Raw genomic sequence first — 19,885 nt, 5'->3', positions numbered from 1 at the left:
ACTACAAAAAATAAAAATTACTAGTGAACTTAAACAAAATTGTTTACTATCGGATATTATGCCCTAAAACATCAATAACCGTTTGCATACAATTTGGAATGGAAAGGAACGAATTTTGAATAAAAACTCGAGGAATACGTTCATATTCTTCAGGAAGCATCTTTTGAAGTTCTGCAAGACTTTCTGGCTGACCTAGTTGACTTCTAACCCTACGATGAAGTTCATCTCAAATATGTTCAATGATATTCAGATCAGGGCTGCAGGCTGGTCATTCTAGAGAATTAATTCCTACTTCCCCCAAGCAATTTGTTACGATTGTTGCAGTATGCGGCCGTGCATTATTATGCATAAAGACAAAATTGTCCCAATAAATGAACCATATGGAACTTTTGCTTCTGCCAAAACATCCTCTATATACCGGTGAGCATTTAGGGGACCATTGATGAAAATAAGATCAGTTCGAGCTTCAAATGAGATTCCAGCTCAAAGCATGACACCACCACCGCCAAACTTTCTTCTCTGGGACATATTTCTACGTCTCCAAACCCTCTCTCGGCCATCGCCAGACTTCAAACAGAACCGCTATTCATCAGTAAACAGAATTCGGCTCAAATACTGTATATCCCAGTGTTGATGTTGTCGAGCAAAAATTAATCGATTCCTGCAGTGTCTGGATAATTCGAGAACAATAGCAGGCCTTCTTGCAATTAGTCATCTTTCATTGATGCGTCTTCTAACCGTTCTATCACTTACATTTACATTTCGAACCTCCTGTAGACAGTTTCTTGCAGCAGTTGCAGTGTAATGGCTATTTCTTAATTAAAAGTTCCATCACAATAAAATGATCATATGTTTGCGAGGTAACTCCTACGACTGGAACCAAGTCGACGTGAGTATTTATCAGTCTCTATAAAGCGATGGAAAGCTCTCCGTACTGTAGTTCTCGGAATACCTAAATAAAGTACGGTTTATAGCGTTCACTATATCTTTAGGAAAGTATTTAGTATGTATGTATTTACATATTTTATATGTATGAACTTCTCGTTAACTACTGTCCCTGGTCGCCTTAGAGGTGAAGCGACCCTATTACGTAGGTCTCTACGGCTCTATAAATTTTAATTCACTTGTTACGTTTCTGGATACAAACATAGATCTTGTTCTACAATAGTTATGGGAAGTCAGAAACATATCTAAACCTGTTAGTTTTGTCCCAACACGATCAAGTTCCTGAGGATATTTCTAAGTCTTTAATTTTCCGAGAGTTAACAGGCAGATTTTCTGTTATTCTACCGTTTCGACAACCCAATCCTCTTTATTTATCTTTTTTTTTATAAGCTTATAGGCCTCTGTAATTTTGTGGAAAGGTTCCGTTTTTCTCTGTGTTACAATCATCATAACATCAGCCTGTTTCCATCTATCTGGGAAAATCTTAATTTTAGCATATTATTGGTAATGTTGGTGATATACTATCACTTTTGCTGGCTGGTTCTTGAGCGCTCTGTTTGTGATGTTGCCCGGTCCTGGTGCTGTTGTTGCGTTAGTCATCTTAATCAATTATTTTATCTCTTCAGGGGAGGTATGTATGCCTATTCTGCCCTTTCTTCTTCTTAGATTTCTTTCTCTTCTTTCTACTTCTGTGAAATCTAGATCTTCTTAGGGATGGTAGTTGTTCCTACATGCAGATTCTAGCGTGTCTTTTAGCACTTCCGCTTTTTCTTCTTGTTGGGATTCCATTTTCTCTAGGTAGGAGAGGAATGGGTTTTTTGTCCTTTCGCAAAATTTTTGAAAGCTTCTAGAACGCCGATTCGTTAGGGTTTAGCTCTTGGATGTAGTTGTCCCAGCTTTCATTTCTATATGCTTGTAGTTGTTTCTTGATTTCCCTATTTAGTTCAATTTATATTTAAATGGGAATAAGCCACAATTAAAGGTTAAAATACGTTTATTGACGTTTCAATTTCCACTTCGGAAATCGTTCTATTTAGTTCGTTAGCAATTTTTTGTCTTGTAGGGTTCTTGTTTTGTTGGCTCTTCCTCTTTTCCGAATTTTTTTCCTGGATCAGATTTTTCAGTTCATTGCTGATGTCCCTGAACCGTCCTTTTTGAGTTGTGACTTCTTCTAGTTTGGAGCTGGTTTCAATAGCATTTCAGATTGTTTTTTCTAGTTGGTCCACGCTTTCTTCTAGTTCAGCTATGTTGTTTATAGATGGTATTGGTCCAATATTTTCGCTCACATTACTTTTGTAATTTGGTCAACTTGTTCTTGTCTTCTTATGGGGTTGCAGGGGGTCTCTTTCTATTGCTCCAAGGGTTAATACGATTAGGTTGTGTGTGGAGTCGCCCTCATTTACTGAAAATATTTCATGTTATTGACCTACATTATGCAGAATTGCTATGTCCAAGTAGGTAAGGAGTCTTTTTCCTCCATGAAAGTATGTTGGTTCCATTGGTCCTGTTACGTGGGTGTTGATTTTGTCTTCAAGATAGTCACACAATAGTCTACCGTTCTTATTTCTTGTTCTGTCGTACCAGTTGGGTAATCTAGCATTTAGATCAGTGATGACAGTAGGCTCCTCTGTTTCTAAAATGATATTCAGGTCCTCATTAAAGATAGGGTCTTGCGGTCCAACATACGCTGAAACAAGTTTCAGCCCATAGTTTCCAGTTATGATCTTCACTGTGGTGGCTTCCACATAGTGACCAAACCATCTGGTGTAGGAAGTAGCTGATGTTTTATTCCTTTCCTCACCAGACTAGCTGTACCTCCTGATACTGCCCTGTGATCAGTTCTATAGATATCATAGCCCAGAAATTTGGTTTTTTTCTGTTAGTTGAACTCAACTTGTGATCGTTCAATGTACGGTTTCGAAACCAGTATTTTAGTACACAGGCAAAAACTATTACTATTTGGACTGACCTGCGCATTAAGTAGTATGAGCAAAAATTCTCATTTTGTTGGTCGATTCTTTTGATTTTTAAGTGGGGTGATGTGTTTCAGCACTATTTTTGTAGTATTTATTGCTTAAAAATTTACTGCAGTGATAATAGAACTTTTTGTCTAATTTTAAATATTACTTTTTTCTTCGATTAGATTATTTTTTGCATAAATTATATTGTTTCTTCTTTCAATTAGATCATTTCTTATTTTGATAAGTTCTTCTCTTTTTAATCGTTCATTATAATAACCTACTCTGTCAGTTCTAATTTTTTCTAATTCAGTTGTAAGTCTTTTGACAGGAGTGTTTTCTATTGATATACATTTTGTGTCAAAAAATTTCATAAATTTCCTGTTCATACTCAAAATTTATTTACGGCCTCTATCTACAATTTTACCTAAACATTATAATAAAATATAAATATTTACATTCAATAGCAAATTTTCTCGTTTTATTTTCATTTTTAACAATTATTCTGTGTTACTTTGATACCATTATCATTTAAATATCGGGCTATTTTTAGCCACAGTGCCTACTTTGGTATTTTTGATTTCTAAAGTAGGTGTGTATATTATACTACTAAGTATAATATACACAGTATTATTTTAACTAACAAATATTATGTTTTCCAAATTTTACTTATTAAGTAATACTAATTGTTTTTTCTTTATTTTTTGTTTAACCTGTTTTAAACAAATGGACACAACTCAAACAAATATCCAGTCCTTAGGTCAGTGTCAAAATCCGTTCCGACACGTCTCGTCTTCGCATCGTAACATCGTAAGCGAATGGTGCAAAGCCGAAGCATGCAGATAAAATCGATGCCAAACAGTTTCGTGACCGTTTTAAAACCGTACAAAAGTGGCTTGTTAAAACAAACCTATTGTTGCTAAGATTATATATTACAGAGCCATCTGCTGCATTAAATGTTGTCATAAATGGCTGGGCCATTGTTACCAGCATTGGAGCATATTACAGTAAAAATATTGCCCGTTTAGAAGCCCCTTTACAATATTCCAAAGACCATAACCATAACCGTTACCTTTAGAACAAAGCTAATTTTAAATAGTACGCCATAGTGCTAAATAACACCACCAACGAACTTTTTTATTCCCATGTATCTATAAAATAAAATTTCAAATGGAAAAAGTTCGTTCGTGTTTCCCATTAGAATTGTCAAAATTCCGTCACGGTGAATGTAGACGAGACAGCCATTAAAATGTCAAATAATGATAATTACAGTAAATTAAAGTGGGTAATTTTAGGTTTTAAAAGGATTTTAGTTGTACTCATACTATTTCATCATCATCATCAGTTGTACTCATACTACCAAAGGAAATAATGCACATTTGTAAGGTAATATAGATTGTTACTACTAACACTAACTATCACTTTAAAAAGTATCTACCAAAATATCACGAATATATTTCATCAATGTTTTTTTCATATACTTACAAGATCAATATTAAAACTGTTTTAGCAGTATGGAAGACTAATTGGAGCACAGATTCAAATTTGTGCAAATACGAGCGACACCGTGTTCTTATGGACGTCGTAGCTCCTTCATGTATCAAACTATATAAAGCTTTATGTTTTATTTCTTGTTTTTTAATATCAAAAACTTCAATTACAAACCCGTACGAATGTTAATCTTTTTTTTCACTATTTACTATACCACGTTTGAGGAAATGCCTTCAAGTTAACAACAACTTGCAACTTGACGCAAAATGTTTGGAAAGTCTTTATTCAACCAAAATAACGTGAAGTCATACTCTTCAACAATTATTGTTAATCATTACTGCGTGTATTTATATAGACGAATGTGTAATCAAATTTATTTCCAAAACTTTAGAGGCACATATTAGTTATAAAGTAAACAAAGGCATTAGTATTATAAAAATTACATATTTGTATGCTGTTGTATTTGTATACTATTTTTATGCAAACCATACAAATTATCTAGTTGTATCAGCCACAATAAGTCTGAGATACCTTCCATCGTTTTTAATCTCCGGTACGAGCGACATAATGGGAAGAAATATTTGTCATAATAACTTCATCATTTTTTAATTTGATTTTTTGAGAATTAGTGCAGCTGTCCTCTTATCAATTTCAATCTTAAATATAGAACCGATAAAGTATGTAGTTTATAAACATATTATATATTTAATAATACTTATTACACAAACATTTAAATTTACGAAAATATTGCATAATATAGATTATCGGATAAGGTTTGGTTTATAATCGAATCCCCTTTTTTATAATATAATATATAAATATAAAACGTATTAACTGCGTATAAATAAACATTTAATAATATGATTACTATTTAACAATGGTTGTTGGGTAATTTAGGTGTATTAACAGGAATCTGTCATCTTAGGACTTTTTCTTCACATAACTTGCGCAGTGTTTTAACTACCGTCGATATTAAATTAAGTCCAGAAAAATATAGCTATTTATATAACAAGGAGCAAAGTGCTAAGTACTTTTTCTCCCGAGAATGAAGTTTACATCATTATGACTTACAGTTTAGTAGTAGTAGTTAGTAGTAGTAAAGTTTATTCGTTTACCAAATTTCCATCAGTAAACATGAGCACGTATTGATATTCGCCGTCTCATTCGTCAAGAGGCTATTAAATATAATTTATTACCTTAAGCGAGACAGATTCTCATGTTACAGATCTCAACTTGCCATCATTTTAAATTCAAATTGCATCGTGTTGATTTTTAAGTTAATATATTGTGTTATATTTATGTTATAGTTATTGTTAAGTTATTTACTGGTCGTGATATTTTTTAGAGTTTAGTTTAATTGTGATATAATGATTAAATTTCAAGAAATTCTTACACTAACAGTTTCAAAAGTAAATATTTTTAAAAATCATATGATACATAGGTCGTACATCAGTACGACCCTGTTTGGCTTACACGTGGTTCTATTGACGATTGGGAATTTGTAGAATGAATAAGGTTTAGTAGTAGAATTGTTCCGATGTATTATTTGCATAAGCATCTGTATTTTCTGGCAAAATAACCTTTTGAACTATTGTCACGAAATTCGTTCTAATCCCAAAACTATATATGTTGCCGAATTTTAAATTTCCTCTCGTTTGTTGCCATATGCCAAAACTTCATTATAAATTGCATGTCGATACCAACTTTTATTTTCAAATCACAACAAAACAATAAACTGTCTTGTGTTAGATTTAAAAACAAATTAGACACTGATAAGACAATTGCAGTTCACCTTATATAATTGTTTAATAAACGTGTTTATTTTAGATAAAGTAACAATTTCTAACCATTCTTTTATTTAACTCTTTTAATCTGTAAGATAAGATAGTGGTAATTATTAGTTTCATTTTTTTGCAGAATGATATTAGAGCCGAAATTTGTCGACTATGGCAGTATTCATCCAACCTCCGCAGACATCTCCCATCATCAGGCACAACACAATCCGCATGGAGTTTTGAATCCCAGAACCTCCACCCTTCTTCCCATTAACGACGAACCGGCTAACACTTCCCATCAAAGCAAGATGACACAAGGTAAGACCAAACATACTGACCCTGATGGTTTTTAATACTAATTGTATGCTACGTTCTTTTACTAGAATGATGAGTATTTTTACAAGCATGATGAGTACTTTCGCAAAGATAATATGGTCTTTTATAAAATCAACAAAGTATTCCACATGAATGATGACCTTACAAGATTGTGTACCTCTTCATCCGGTGGAAAATATTTACTTTTTGTTTGTATGTCAAATGTAACCATCGTAATAACTTGGTGAACGGTCTGATTTGTTTTCTGTAGGGCGAATGCTTCGCGTTCGGTAGCATATTTTTTAATTTCAAATATAAATAAATTGAAAAAAAAAATACAAAGAGTTAGACGACTCTTTTGCTATAGGCTCTCACGCTTTTATTAACACTTATTTTTTTTGTGTTTTTAAGGAAGTTTATAAGTATTTTAAAGTAAAAAATCTCGGCTTTACAGTGCTTAAATGTTTTTTTAATTTATATTAACCACGTTTTACTACACCACGTTGTGCGAAGTTTATGTTTACAGATTATACATCACTGTATATATATATATATATATATATATATATATATATATACGTTACAAAATAATATCTACCTAATGGATGACCTATATTCATAAATACATTATTAACCATGTTAATAAATGTACGAAATGTTCGTAATGTTGCCTATAATGTTTAAACCATGGTCGTTTACGGTTCATAAAGGACTGCCGAATTCTTGTAGCATTTTAGGCCCAACACTGGTGACAAAGGCATTTTGTATACAAATTTTCATATGATTCCGTGTTATGGGTTCGCCGATGTATACTATATTCTTAATTGACTCCCAAAAGAATAGTTCAGTGGAGTTAGTCCTAGAGATTTTAGAGCCATTCCACAGTACCACCATATCCAATCCAACTGTCGCTGTAGTCATTATTTAGCACATGCCTAACATTTATTGTACGATGCGGTATTGCTCTTTCATGTCATAACCACATGTTTTGTCTAATTCCCAAGTGAAAATCCTTATAACAAGCCAAGCAACTCGTCTGTTAAAAACCTATGATCTTACAATGCCTCGTCAAATGAAGACCTGCCCGGAAAAACGTTGCAACCGACAAAATGAAATTTGTCAGATAATAGCAAAAAACTATTTTGACAATATTATTTACTAAATTTTGTGAATTTAAGTGTTGCTTGTGCAGTAAGGAAATAATATTGAATGTAAATAACACAAAACAAAAGACTAATGAGCGCAGAAAACCAAAAAGTAATTTTTTGCAGAAGAAAAACGTTACCTGTGAAAAATGTGTACCTAGTGTTAACGAACATGCAACGTTTTTCCGCCAATAGTTTTCCGCTAATACTTATACACAATATTCCTTGCAACGTTTTTAACTTAGGAAAATACGAGCCTTATTAAAGGATCCCAAAATTAAAATTAATTAAAAATACAAAAACTGAAAAATAAACAAACATTTATTCTCATTTAAACTTACACAGTAGATAAACAAAATCAGATTAAGTTGCATGTGCAGGCAATTCACAATAAAATAATCTATACTGTTCTTCTAAACATTCAGTCATTTTCAGCAAGTCTGTTTTTTTCTGGCTTCATGGCTTCTGGTTCAATAAGCCTGTAAACTGTATTTCGGACTGCAGCTGGTTCTCTTGAGTAAAGGTGATGTCTGCCATGGTTGCAGGATATTATGCGTTTGTCTTATCCGCAGAACAGTCGGTTCGTTTGCTGTGACCTGTATCCAACGTGCTTCTGTTATTTTAATGTTGTCTTTCTTAATTTGACTCTCAACTGAGGTCAAGTCAACAAAATCTTCCTGTTTCATTTCAACTACTTGAAACGGTTTTCTTGATCTTGCTGATTTGATTAGCTCAAGTACATCTTGAGTGGAATATAGCTGACTGCTTTTTTTTTTATCTTTTCGATGAGAGCAAAATCCCTATCACACGGTAAAAAGCTATGTCCTGATACTAAAAATGTTTGATTTACTTCAGTAAAGAAGTTTACTGACCTTAGATAGTGACACAATGATATCATCTTCTAATTATTGTTTTGACCGACACATCGATCAGACCATAGTATAAGTTTTCGTTCCGTTCCAACCTCTAGTCTCTTAAAATTCTCAAGAACATACCTTAAAATACAGCAAGATAGCACTGCCCCTCTTGGCTACAGTTTCATGCCAACAACACATAGCAGCTTCAGAGGTTCCCATATTGTGGATAGCAATATTGTGATTTGCGTACTGACGCTGGTAATAAACATCGGAATGTGATAAGTTAGGTATAAAAATTACTTGTTGCAAATCCACACATAAAACTATGACATTAGAATTCAACTTAGCTGCTTCTTCATCAGCTTTCAAAGATGAGTATGCACTTTCTGTTTTTCGGTGATGTAGCTCGGATTCAGTTTGAATCTTCTCCCGTTCTTCCTCATTCTCTGCAGCACTCAGTTTAATAAAATTCTTATCACATACTTTGCAAGTATCGCAGCGAGGAACTCCAAAACGTAAATTGAATATTTCTCTGTAAGTATGGAATTTTACTTCAACTTCTGGATACAATATTTTAAAGAGCTCAAACATTCTTTTAATGTTTAGGTCAGGGTTGAGGCACTGTTTTTTGTTGGAGTTTCGCGAATAGTGGCTTTCTTGAGATGGAAAAGACGAAATATGTTGTCTGATTAGGTCTTTTACAGACTCTTTGGTTTTTGTTGGACGATTTACATGTTTTCCACGATAGTCACGAAGTCAAAACATTTTTTGACATACCTATTGTCTTTTTCCAGTAATCAACAACTAATATTTTACATGACACTGTCGTTTTGACGTGGCTTCATCTACCCTCCTTTTCTTTGGCTCCGCTACTTCTATACATAACCCCAAATATTGTGACTGTTCATTATATGTTTTCTTATAGAAATCATTAAATAAGTTGTGTCTCATTTCCAGCGTAATTAACTGACATCCGTTGAGCGAACATGCACAAGATCTAGCCGGAAATATGAGTTTACAGATTTTTAACACATGTAACGTTTTTCCACTTACCACAGGAGGCAATTTTTCTGAAATAGGAACATTTTTATAATTATTGTAAAGTTGTCCACTGTTTTATAAGCGCTTACGCTTTTCTTTCACCCAGTTTTCAAAATTTATTTGTCGTTTTTTACCTTTATTTAGATGATTTAACGTGTTATTTAGACACGTGTTGTAGACGATGTTTACTGCACAAGTAACGTTTTTCCTCTCGCGCCGTGTTTCGTAGTCTGTAAGGTGGGTATTGAATTAAAACTTTGCTAATAGACGGTGTCGCTAGTTTGCTTAACGCATAAAGAACGTTTTTCCACTGAAAAATCACTTTATCAAAATTTGTCGCTTACAACGTTTTTCCGGGCAAGTCTTCAAATATTCAACGACCACACATTCTGGGACGTAACTCGAAATAATTATGTCTGTTAAAGAACTCATTGAGATGAAATGTCAGTTTGTCAGAAAATCATAAAATTTCTTCCGACCACATACGAAAATTTATTCTTTAAAAATCAGTTTTATTTAATTCCTGATGCAACGGAATTTTAAATAGGTAAAATTTGTTTTTCTTTATAATTCTTCGAGCTGTCGTTGCACTTAACTCTATTATTGCATAATCGGCGCACTTTATTACATGTACCATAACTCGAAATTCATTTTCATTCGCTAAAACTCTTTTTGGTATTAATGGTTTTAAATATTGCACATTGCTCGAAGGATCGAAGAGCTTTAAAAGTTTGTTGTCGGTTGGTTTTTTGTAGAATGCCTTCTGTGCTGATATCTCTTATTATACACTTTTGAAGCTAATAAACAGTTTTAAGCAATTCGCTCTATACAAATAATTTGAGCTACAAATCAAAATATCATAGCAGTTGTTACAAACAATGCAACTATAATAATATGACCAGCTTTTGTGACGCAAATAGATACTGTTTATTTTTACCAAAAATTTAGACAGATACATTTAACGTTTCTTTGTTGCAAAGCATACTTGATATTTTAATGTATGTTCCTAAAATCAAATTACTTTTAATTCTTATCTTCGCAAAAAATTTTTTAATAAAAAATCCTCAAATTATGTTGTATACTCTGATAACTGTCATCAAATGGCACTTACTCTGAATATAGAGCAATCAATACAAGCACCGAAGCTTCTATTCCTGAAAACGTACCCTTCATTCCTAAACATAGTCAAAAATTGATATGGTGGGATGATGAATTACACAGTTACAGCTTAAGAAGAATGCCCTTAAATTTTACAAAACCTCATCCACTCTGAATAACTTTCTCGAATATAAAAAGATAGAAACTACAACTAAAAAAATGTTTAACCAGAAAGCCAGGAGCACATGGATTCAATTTTATTCTAGCCTTAACTCCAGCTGCCCATCAATTCAAATATGGAAGATGGTGAACAAATTGAACAACAAAAACCCCAAACATTAAACAAACAAGATATGGGTCAGCTAACTTAGCTAATTTACGTAAACTTGATAGAATCCAATTAAAGCTTTGGAAATTGTGTTAGAGTTGATGAAAAGCATTCCAAATGAAGCCACACTGGTTCTAGCCTCAAAACCCACTCTCATTACACAGAACATTTACAACGAGTGCTTACTTTGTACCAAAAATGAAGATTAAAAAAGCATTTACTCTAATAATCAATCCAGCAACTTTCCGTTGAAGCATGTACTATATATAAAGCCCCTGAATAGTGTTGTGGAAGATTGGCAACACGGTAACCAAAACGTAAACAAATATTTTATTTGTCGTCTGCAATAAACTCAATTTCTGAGAGTTGTAACGGGAAATAAATTATTGAAAATATCCAGTGAACAATATAAGACATTAAGTGAAGCTAAGAAAAAACTTTAAAATCGGTGAAATTACATCTGAAAACACCAAGGCCCTATAAAAAGTAAGATCGCTGTAATTGATAAGCCTAATTAACATCAAAGCATAGAAACGAAACTCTGACCTTTGAAATTGCGACGTTGCCGTTGTGAGTAGACTTTCGGGGTAGACACAGAAAAATAACAACGGTTAATAAACATAAAATAAATACGGTAAACGCTGTCTTCTCTGAACTGTTGAGGTGGAAGACAGTGTTTGGCGCTGGAAAATGGAAAAATATATGAAAAATTTAGACAGTGATGATACACTTTCAGAAGGAGGGGCAAAAAGGAAGGACAGATATAAAGACAGCGAGGAAGAAGATAACATTTTCAGAAAGAGCAAGAAGTTTTCGAGAACACCAACAAAAACTCCAGAGAAAAAAATGAGGCAACAAAAATTGATCAATTACTAATAATGGTGAGCCACCTCACCGATGATATTAAGGAAATAAAAAGAAATCAACAAGAATGCAAGGAAACGATAGAAAAGCTCATAATGGAAAACAGAGAGCTGAGAAAAGAAAATTCAGAACTAAAACAAGAAAATATAGAGATCAAGGAGGAACTCAGAGAAATAACAAAAAACATGGAAGTTATGGAAAAACACCGACGAATAAATAACATAGTTATGTACGGCCTAAAGATAGACACATATGAACAAGCAGGGTTAAAAGGAACAATCAATAATTTCATCAAACAACATATAGGAGTAGAGGTTAAAATAAGGAATGCTCACAAGTTAGGCGAAAAAACATGCCTAATTGAATTGGAAAACCAGGAAGAAAAAAAGAAAAATAATGGAAAAAAAGCACAAGTTAAAAGAAATTAAAGAGTACAAAATATATATCAACGAAGATGCAACCACAAAAGAACGAGAAATACAGAAAACAATTAGAAACATTGCTCAAGAAGAAAGAAATAAAGGAAATGAAGTCAAGATTGGAGTAAAAAAAATATGGGTAAATAACAGCGAATGGAAGTGGAATGACAAAGAAGGCGCAATATGTAAAAAAACATCAAAAAACTAACAACTAAATGTACTACTGGAATAAAGTTGACGAAACAAGCACAGAACAAGGTTAACGATAATACGAAAAAAGGAAAAAAGAGGAAAAAAATGATAACGGGACCAAAACACAAGAAAACATTACGAAAAGAACACTTACTTTTGGGAACATGGAATGTAAGAGGCACATATGGAGAAGGCAAACTTAAACACTTAGCGAGAGAAATCGAAAAGTTCCATTTTGACATAGTAGCTTTACAGGAGACGAAACAACTGGGAAATGATATATTAGAAATAGAAGATACAATGTTTTTTAACAGCGGTGGAAAGAATCGAACGTTAGGCACAGGTTTTATGATAAGAAAAGAGCTAAAAGAAGCACTAGTAGAGTTTAAACCAGTATCAGACCGCATATGTAGTATCAGGTTCAAGGGAAAATACCAAAAAATCACCCTCATAAATATTCACGCGCCTTCAGAAGAAAAAGATAATGATGTCAAAGAATGTTTCTACAATGAATTAAACAGAACAATCGAAAATATACCCAGATATGATATGAAAATTATTCTAGGCGACGCAAATGCCAAAATAGGGAAGGAAGAAGTATTTAGACCGACAATAGGAAAATATAGTAAACACAATGAAACTAATGAGAACGGACAATTCCTGATAGATTTCGCGAGAGAAAAAAATATGATCATAATGAGCACATATTTCGAACGAAAAGAAATACACAAGGAAACTTGGATATCGCCAGATAGAAAGACTAAAAACCAAATAGACCACGTGCTCATCGAAAAAGAAGAACAGCAATGTATAAAGAAGATAAGAACATACAGAGGACCAGACGCCGACTCAGATCATTACATGGTGGGCATCAAAATTAAGCAACTGATACCAGAAAACAAAAACAAAATAAAAAAAAAAAGAAATGTATACATAACCCAATTCGATTAGCAACAAAGAAAGAGCAAGAAATATACGAGGAAACAATGGAAAGAGAACTAAAAAAGATACAAATAGAAGAGCAAACTGAGAACAAATGGGAAAGCATAAAGCAAATAATGAACAAAGCAGCAAAAGAATGTAACAAACAAGAGAATAAAAAGAGGAAAGACTGGTTCGACATAGAGTGCCAAAAAGAAATAGAAATAAGAAAATCATTAAGGATTGAAATGATCGCGAAAGAAACAACAGAGACAAAGAATAGATATAGGGAGCAAAGACAAAAAGTAAAGAGAGTGCTGAGAGAAAAGAAGAGAAAACACATAGAAAATAAGCTAAAAGAAATAGAAGAGAATTACAGAAATAAAAAAATAAAAAACCTATATCAAGGTGCTAGAAATGAAAAAAAAGGTTTCCAACAAAAACCCATATTCGTCAAAAACAAAGCAGGAGATAATATAAGCGGGGAAACAGAAATTGCCGATAGATGGAAAGAGTATTTTGATGAATTACTAAATGGCAATAATAAGTCAAACCAAAGAGAATGCGTGGAAACAGAAGCAAGAATCGAACACTTAGAAGACATAGAAGATAATTCACCCAGCAAAGAACAAATCGAGGAAATCATAAAAAATCTGAAAAACAACAAATCCCCTGGAAGCGATAACATAACAGCAGAGATGATGAAATATGGTGGAAAACTGCTAAATAATTGGATATACAAGATCATAAAGGAGATATGGATAAAAGAACGAATACCCGAAGATTGGAAGGAAGCCATTATTTGCCCATTACACAAAAAAGGAGACAAAACAGAATGCAGTAATTACAGAGGAGTAGCGTTACTAAATACCGTATATAAAATCCTATCAAAATCCATAAAAGATAAGCTAGAAAAAGAAGTTGAAAATATAATAGGCGAATACCAGTGCGGATTTAGACGAGGGAGAAGCACAACGGACCAAGTATTCATAATCAGAGAATTACAAGCAGAAAGCTATGAACACAACTTACCAACGATAGCGCTATTCATCGACTTCCAGCAAGCATACGATAGAATAAAAAGGAAGGAATTAAAAGAGACCCTTGAGGAACTGGGAGTTAGCAGAAAGTTGCGTAACATGATACATCTTACTTTAGAGAATACAGAAAACAGAGTCAAAGTAAACAATCATGTATCGGACAAATTTATAGTAAACGAAGGATTAAGGCAGGGCGATCCTTTGTCATCATTACTCTTCAATTTATGCCTAGAAAAAATAATGCGAGAAGCGAAAATCAATAGAGAAGGACTCCTATATCATAAAAGACACCAAGTTTTGGCATTTGCGGATGATATAGTGTTGCTGGCAAGAGGAAAAAAAGAGCTACAGGAGATAGTGCAGAGAATAGTAAAAGCAGCAAAGAAAATGGGACTTTACATAAATGAAACTAAAACAAAATGTATGCAGTGGACAGATGATCAGTTCAGGGATGGACAAAAGTTTAAAGTAGAAGTAGAAGAAAGATTATCATACGAATTCGAAATGGTAGAAAGATTTACATACCTAGGTACAATAATATCACGCAAACCTAACATTAAAGAAGAAATACAAGCTAGAATAATGGCAGGCAATAGAAGTGTACATGCACTTAGTGGAATGTTGAAAAGCAAGTTTTTATCAAGAAAGGCAAAAATACAGTTATACAAAACAACTATACAACCAATAGTAACGTACTGCAGTGAGACATGGACAATGACAAAAAATGAACAAAATTTACTGGAGATATGGGAAAGGAAAATCCTGAGGAAGATATATGGAGGAATAATAAGGGACGGTTTATGGATAAGAAGATCAAATGATGAGTTAAAGAAATTATATAATCAACCTAACATAATAGGAGTCATAAAGGCACAGAGACTAAGATGGCGAGGTCACCTAGAAAGGATGCCGAACACGAGGACTTCAAAAAGGGTAATGAACTACACTATAACTTTAAAAAAGAGAAAAGGAAGACCAAAAAATAGATGGAATCAGGAGGTAGAAAAAGATATGGAAGAAATTGGACTACAAGGCCAGAAAAGAAAAATGAATAACAAGAAGGAATGGAGAAAAATCACATATCGAGCCAGAGAAGATCTCAGTACATAAAGAAAAGCGAAAATGAAGAAAGAACAAACTTTTTAAGCCATGGGCCTCTAAGGCCTTTAGTGCTATTGTATATATATATATATATATATATATATATATATATATATATATATATATATATATATATATATATATATATATATATATATAGTGTTGTGGAAACCAGTAAAACTAAATTGTCGTGTACACGTTTCTGTCTTGTGTGTTATAATGAAGTCGCTCTGATGAACCCCTGAGCGTATAAAGTGTCCTCCCTGTACAATTCTGAATGAATGAATGCTAATATTTGTATGTAATTACATAGCTAAAGGTTCTAAACTAAGGCCAAAATAAAAAAAAAATCCGCAAAAACGTAAAGAATATAGTTTCAGATTCGCGTCAGATAAATACAATTTCAGACCACGACCTATAAACTTAAGACACGACCTATAAAGGACTTAAGGATTTTTTTGTGTACACATCAATCAATATGTTGGATTCAATCGAGCTATTTTTGATCCTAAAATATGTAGTATAATTTATAATCTACTCTTTTATTACAATTTATATATCCAATTTTTACGACAAAGTTTACAATCATTCTGTTAAATGATGGCCAAATAACCAAAAGACTAAACAGAATAAAACAAATATCAATGTATCGAATATTGCTGTAGTATTGTCGCTAAACTTTTAAAATAGTCGAGGCACCGTAAGCAAAAGAATCACGTAACAGGAAATACCATTTTTAGTAATTACTCCAAACAGTATTATTTACTCGTAAGTAGATTTCTTATCTACACTCCAAAATGATAAATAATAGGTAGACACCTTTACCGGGAATGTCATTAGACCTTCGACCACAAAACAGAATAATAAATCACCAGAAAATATTGTAATCTGTAATCTTTTGTAAGTGGTTTGCAAATGAAACTTTTCGAGTGCAGTGAGTGCGTTTAAAATTTGGTGTTCAGGATGGTGACGGAGGATAAGGAGAATAAGGAAACGGTCAAGGGTATGTACTTACAATGGTTTGTAATGTTTCTAAATAGAGACGCTGTGACACTTGCATATAAGAAGGTATATGCAGATTTACTGAGAATTTGTCCATTATGTAGTATATGACACAGCGTGTGTGTCATATAAAACAAAGTTAGAAACCAACAAATTTAAAATTTAGTCAAATTAAATGTGTTCAACAAATGATTTTGCGGTACACATTCAACCGCTGCACATTTAAACGTTAATATCGTGCTTCTGCTTAATATCGTTCGTCTCAAAAATTATAATCAAGTTTTTCTGTCTTTCTTTCTTTCTCCCCTTCCTTTTACACTATCAGGATGTCAGATTTAGGCTATCTATTTTAATTTCCATTCACCCATCTTTTCCATTCTTTTCTATTTTCTGCCATTATTTTTAATTCCTCTAGTGACTTTTGTGTAACGTTTCCCGCCTCTACTGCTGGCTATATCTATACCAGTTCATTTGTCTCTTTGCTATTTTATTCATTATTATTTCTTGGTTGGCCATTCTCCTAATAGTCTTGTTGCTTAATCTATCTGTCGTCCCAACTATCCTTCTTAGATGTCTCTTCTCTATTGCATTTATCCTGCTCTTATGTTTGTCTAGAATTGTCCAGTTTTCACTTGCATAGAGCACAGTCGGTATCACTATTGTGTTATATATTTTTATCCTTGTCTCTCTTGGTAAGTTCTCTCTTTCCCAGTATTGAGGCTAACACATAGTACAACGTGTTTGATTTATTTGCTCTATTTGTTATTTCCCAGTCCATTTGACCATCGTTAGTGATTATACTTCCCAGGTATTCGTAAGTTCTAACTACTGCCAATTCTGAATTTTTATATTTTATCTTTATTTAAGTAATTATCTTCCTTATCTTCTTACCTTTTTCCTCGTTAATTTTCATTTTTAGTTCTTCTATTTGTTCTACAAAGCCACACACAAGGAGATCAGGATAAAAATACGGGCAGCTAAAGAGAAGTGGTACAACGACAAATGTTTAGAGATAGAAGAACTCCATAGAAATCATGACAGTTTTGAATTGCACAAAAAAATTAAACAATTAGCAGGTACAAGACGGTCCAACGATAGTAACACCCTGGTTGATACGAATGGTAAAATAATATCTGATATCAAAGGCAAACTAAACAGATGGAGAGAATACGTCCAAGAATTGTTTGAGGACGACAGGACACACCAAGATAGCATGAACGATTGCGAGGAACATGATATAGGTCCAAATATAACTAAGGATGAAATAATACATGCAATAAATCTGGCAAAATCTAATAAAACTGCGGGGCCTGACACAATTCCAACTGAAATAATTAAATTAATATCAGAAGATCAGATCAATGTATTAGTAGACTTATATAATACTATATATAATACGGGTATTATTCCGAGAGATTGGCTCAAATCAACATTTATTACATTACCAAAAAAACCTTGTTAATGCAAGGGAATGTAATGACCACCGTATAATTAGTCTAATGAGTCACACACTAAAAATATTCTTAAAAATTATCCATTTAAGAATTTTCAGAAAAGTGGAAGAAGACATTACTGAAACCCAATTTGGATGCCATGGGTACACGAGAGGCATTATTTGGATTTAACGTCCTCATACAAAGATGTATAGATGTAAACCAACCACTCTATATTTGTTTTATTGATTACAATACGGCGTTCGATAAGATCCGACACAACCGTCTTATACAGTTACTTAAAGATAAACACATTGACAAAAAACACTTAGAATAATAACTCATCTCTACTAACCAAACAGCAAAAGTCAGAGTAGGCAAAGAACTTTCGGAGGAAGTAGAGATAAAAAGAGGCGTAAGGCAAGGTTGCATACTCTCCCCCTTATTGTTCAATCTATATTCGGAAGAAATAATTAAAAAATCACTAGAAAATGTAACAATTGGAATAAAAGTCAACGGCAGACCCATCAACAATATCAGATATGCCGATGATACTATAATAATTGCAGAGAATATACAAGATCTACAGACACTTTTAGATAATGTAGTAAATGCTAGTGAGGAAAGCGGACTAACACTTAATGCTAATAAAACAAAATTTATGACAATTTCCAAAATACAACAAGACATTTTAAACATAAGAGGGGTTCCAATAGAAAAAGTAAAAAAATACAGATATCTTGGTACAATTATTAATGAAAATAACGAGTATACAGAAGAAATAAAAATGAGAATTGGACAAGCTAGAGCAATCTTTAATAAGATGAGAAAAGTATTATGCAGTAGAGACCTTAGTTTGCAACTCAAAATAAGAATATTACGTTCATATGTTTTTTCGGTGCTGCTGTATGCGATGAAGGCCTGGATCTGGAAAGAGGTAAGCGATCGACTTGAAGCATTCGAGATGTGGACCTACCGAAGGATATTAAAAATAAGTTGGGTAGACCGAATAACAAATGTTGAGGTCCTCAGAAAGATGAAAAAAGAAATGGAAATCATGAATACGATTAAGATAAGAAAGTTACAGTATCTCGGCCGCGTTATGAGAGGGGATAAATATGTGTTGCTACAAACCATAATGCAGGGAAAAATACAGGGAAAACGAAGTATTGGAAGAAGACGCATCTCCTGGCTCAACAATCTCAGAATGTGGTATAATTGCAGTTCCGTCGACTTTTTCAGAGACTTTTCATCTTAAAAGTGAAAATAGCTGTGATGATTACCAACCTCCTTAGAGGAGACGGTACCTAAAGAAGAAGATTTGTTCTACCCATATATCCATTAGTTTCTGCATTTTATTCTCGGAATCTGTTATTAGTACTATATCGACCGCATACATTAAGGACTCTATTGTTAGAGGTAATGGATTTTGACAAGAGCTATGAGTCATGCCGATGCAGTACACAAGTATACCTGTTATTTACAAGGTCATAGCTCTTGTCAAAATCCATTACCTATACCGGTTGTAATCTGTGGTATCCTATTATTGTCTGTAGTTGATTGATTCTCACTCTACTATTTCTTATCAATTCGTTCGTTACTATTATAAATAGCAAAGGGCTGAGTCTATCTCCTTGTTTAATACCTCTCTTCCAAGTAAATTTTTCCGATCTTTCCCCTGTGATTTGTACTCAGCCTTTTACCTCTTTCTAAGTACATTCTATAATTTTTATCAGTGTATTTGGTGCATTTCCCTATAATTTGTCTCTTTCGATCATGTCAAATGCTGCTCTTAGGTCTATGAATGCTAATATTAGTTCCCCCCCCCCCCCGTCTGTACTTCTTTATATTTTCTATTAGGTTCCTAATGATGTATATGTTGTCATTTTTCTGTCTTCCCGGTCTAAATGCCGCTTGTTCTTCTCCCAATTCCATTTCTACCTCTTGTCTTAGTCTCTTC

At 33.4% G+C, this 19,885-nt stretch overlaps 1 protein-coding gene across 10 annotated transcripts in view; it reads left to right on the top strand.

Annotated features, from left to right (window-relative positions):
* The window catches only part of LOC140449696 (phosphatidylcholine:ceramide cholinephosphotransferase 2-like), a 302,843-nt gene that overhangs the window by 237,769 nt on the left and 45,189 nt on the right, over positions 1-19,885 (top strand). For all 10 annotated transcript variants that reach the window (XM_072543001.1, XM_072542994.1, XM_072543012.1 and 7 more), the window contains one exon: positions 6,312-6,487. In XM_072543001.1, the coding sequence (XP_072399102.1) occupies positions 6,312-6,487 (176 nt within the window). The remainder of the gene's footprint in view (positions 1-6,311; positions 6,488-19,885) is intronic.

Source organism: Diabrotica undecimpunctata, chromosome 1 (assembly GCF_040954645.1).
Source record: "Diabrotica undecimpunctata isolate CICGRU chromosome 1, icDiaUnde3, whole genome shotgun sequence".
Taxonomy (NCBI): Eukaryota; Metazoa; Arthropoda; class Insecta; order Coleoptera; family Chrysomelidae; genus Diabrotica; species Diabrotica undecimpunctata.
The sequence above is the reverse complement of the archived record's forward strand: the minus strand, read 5'-3'. Positions and strand labels throughout refer to the sequence as shown.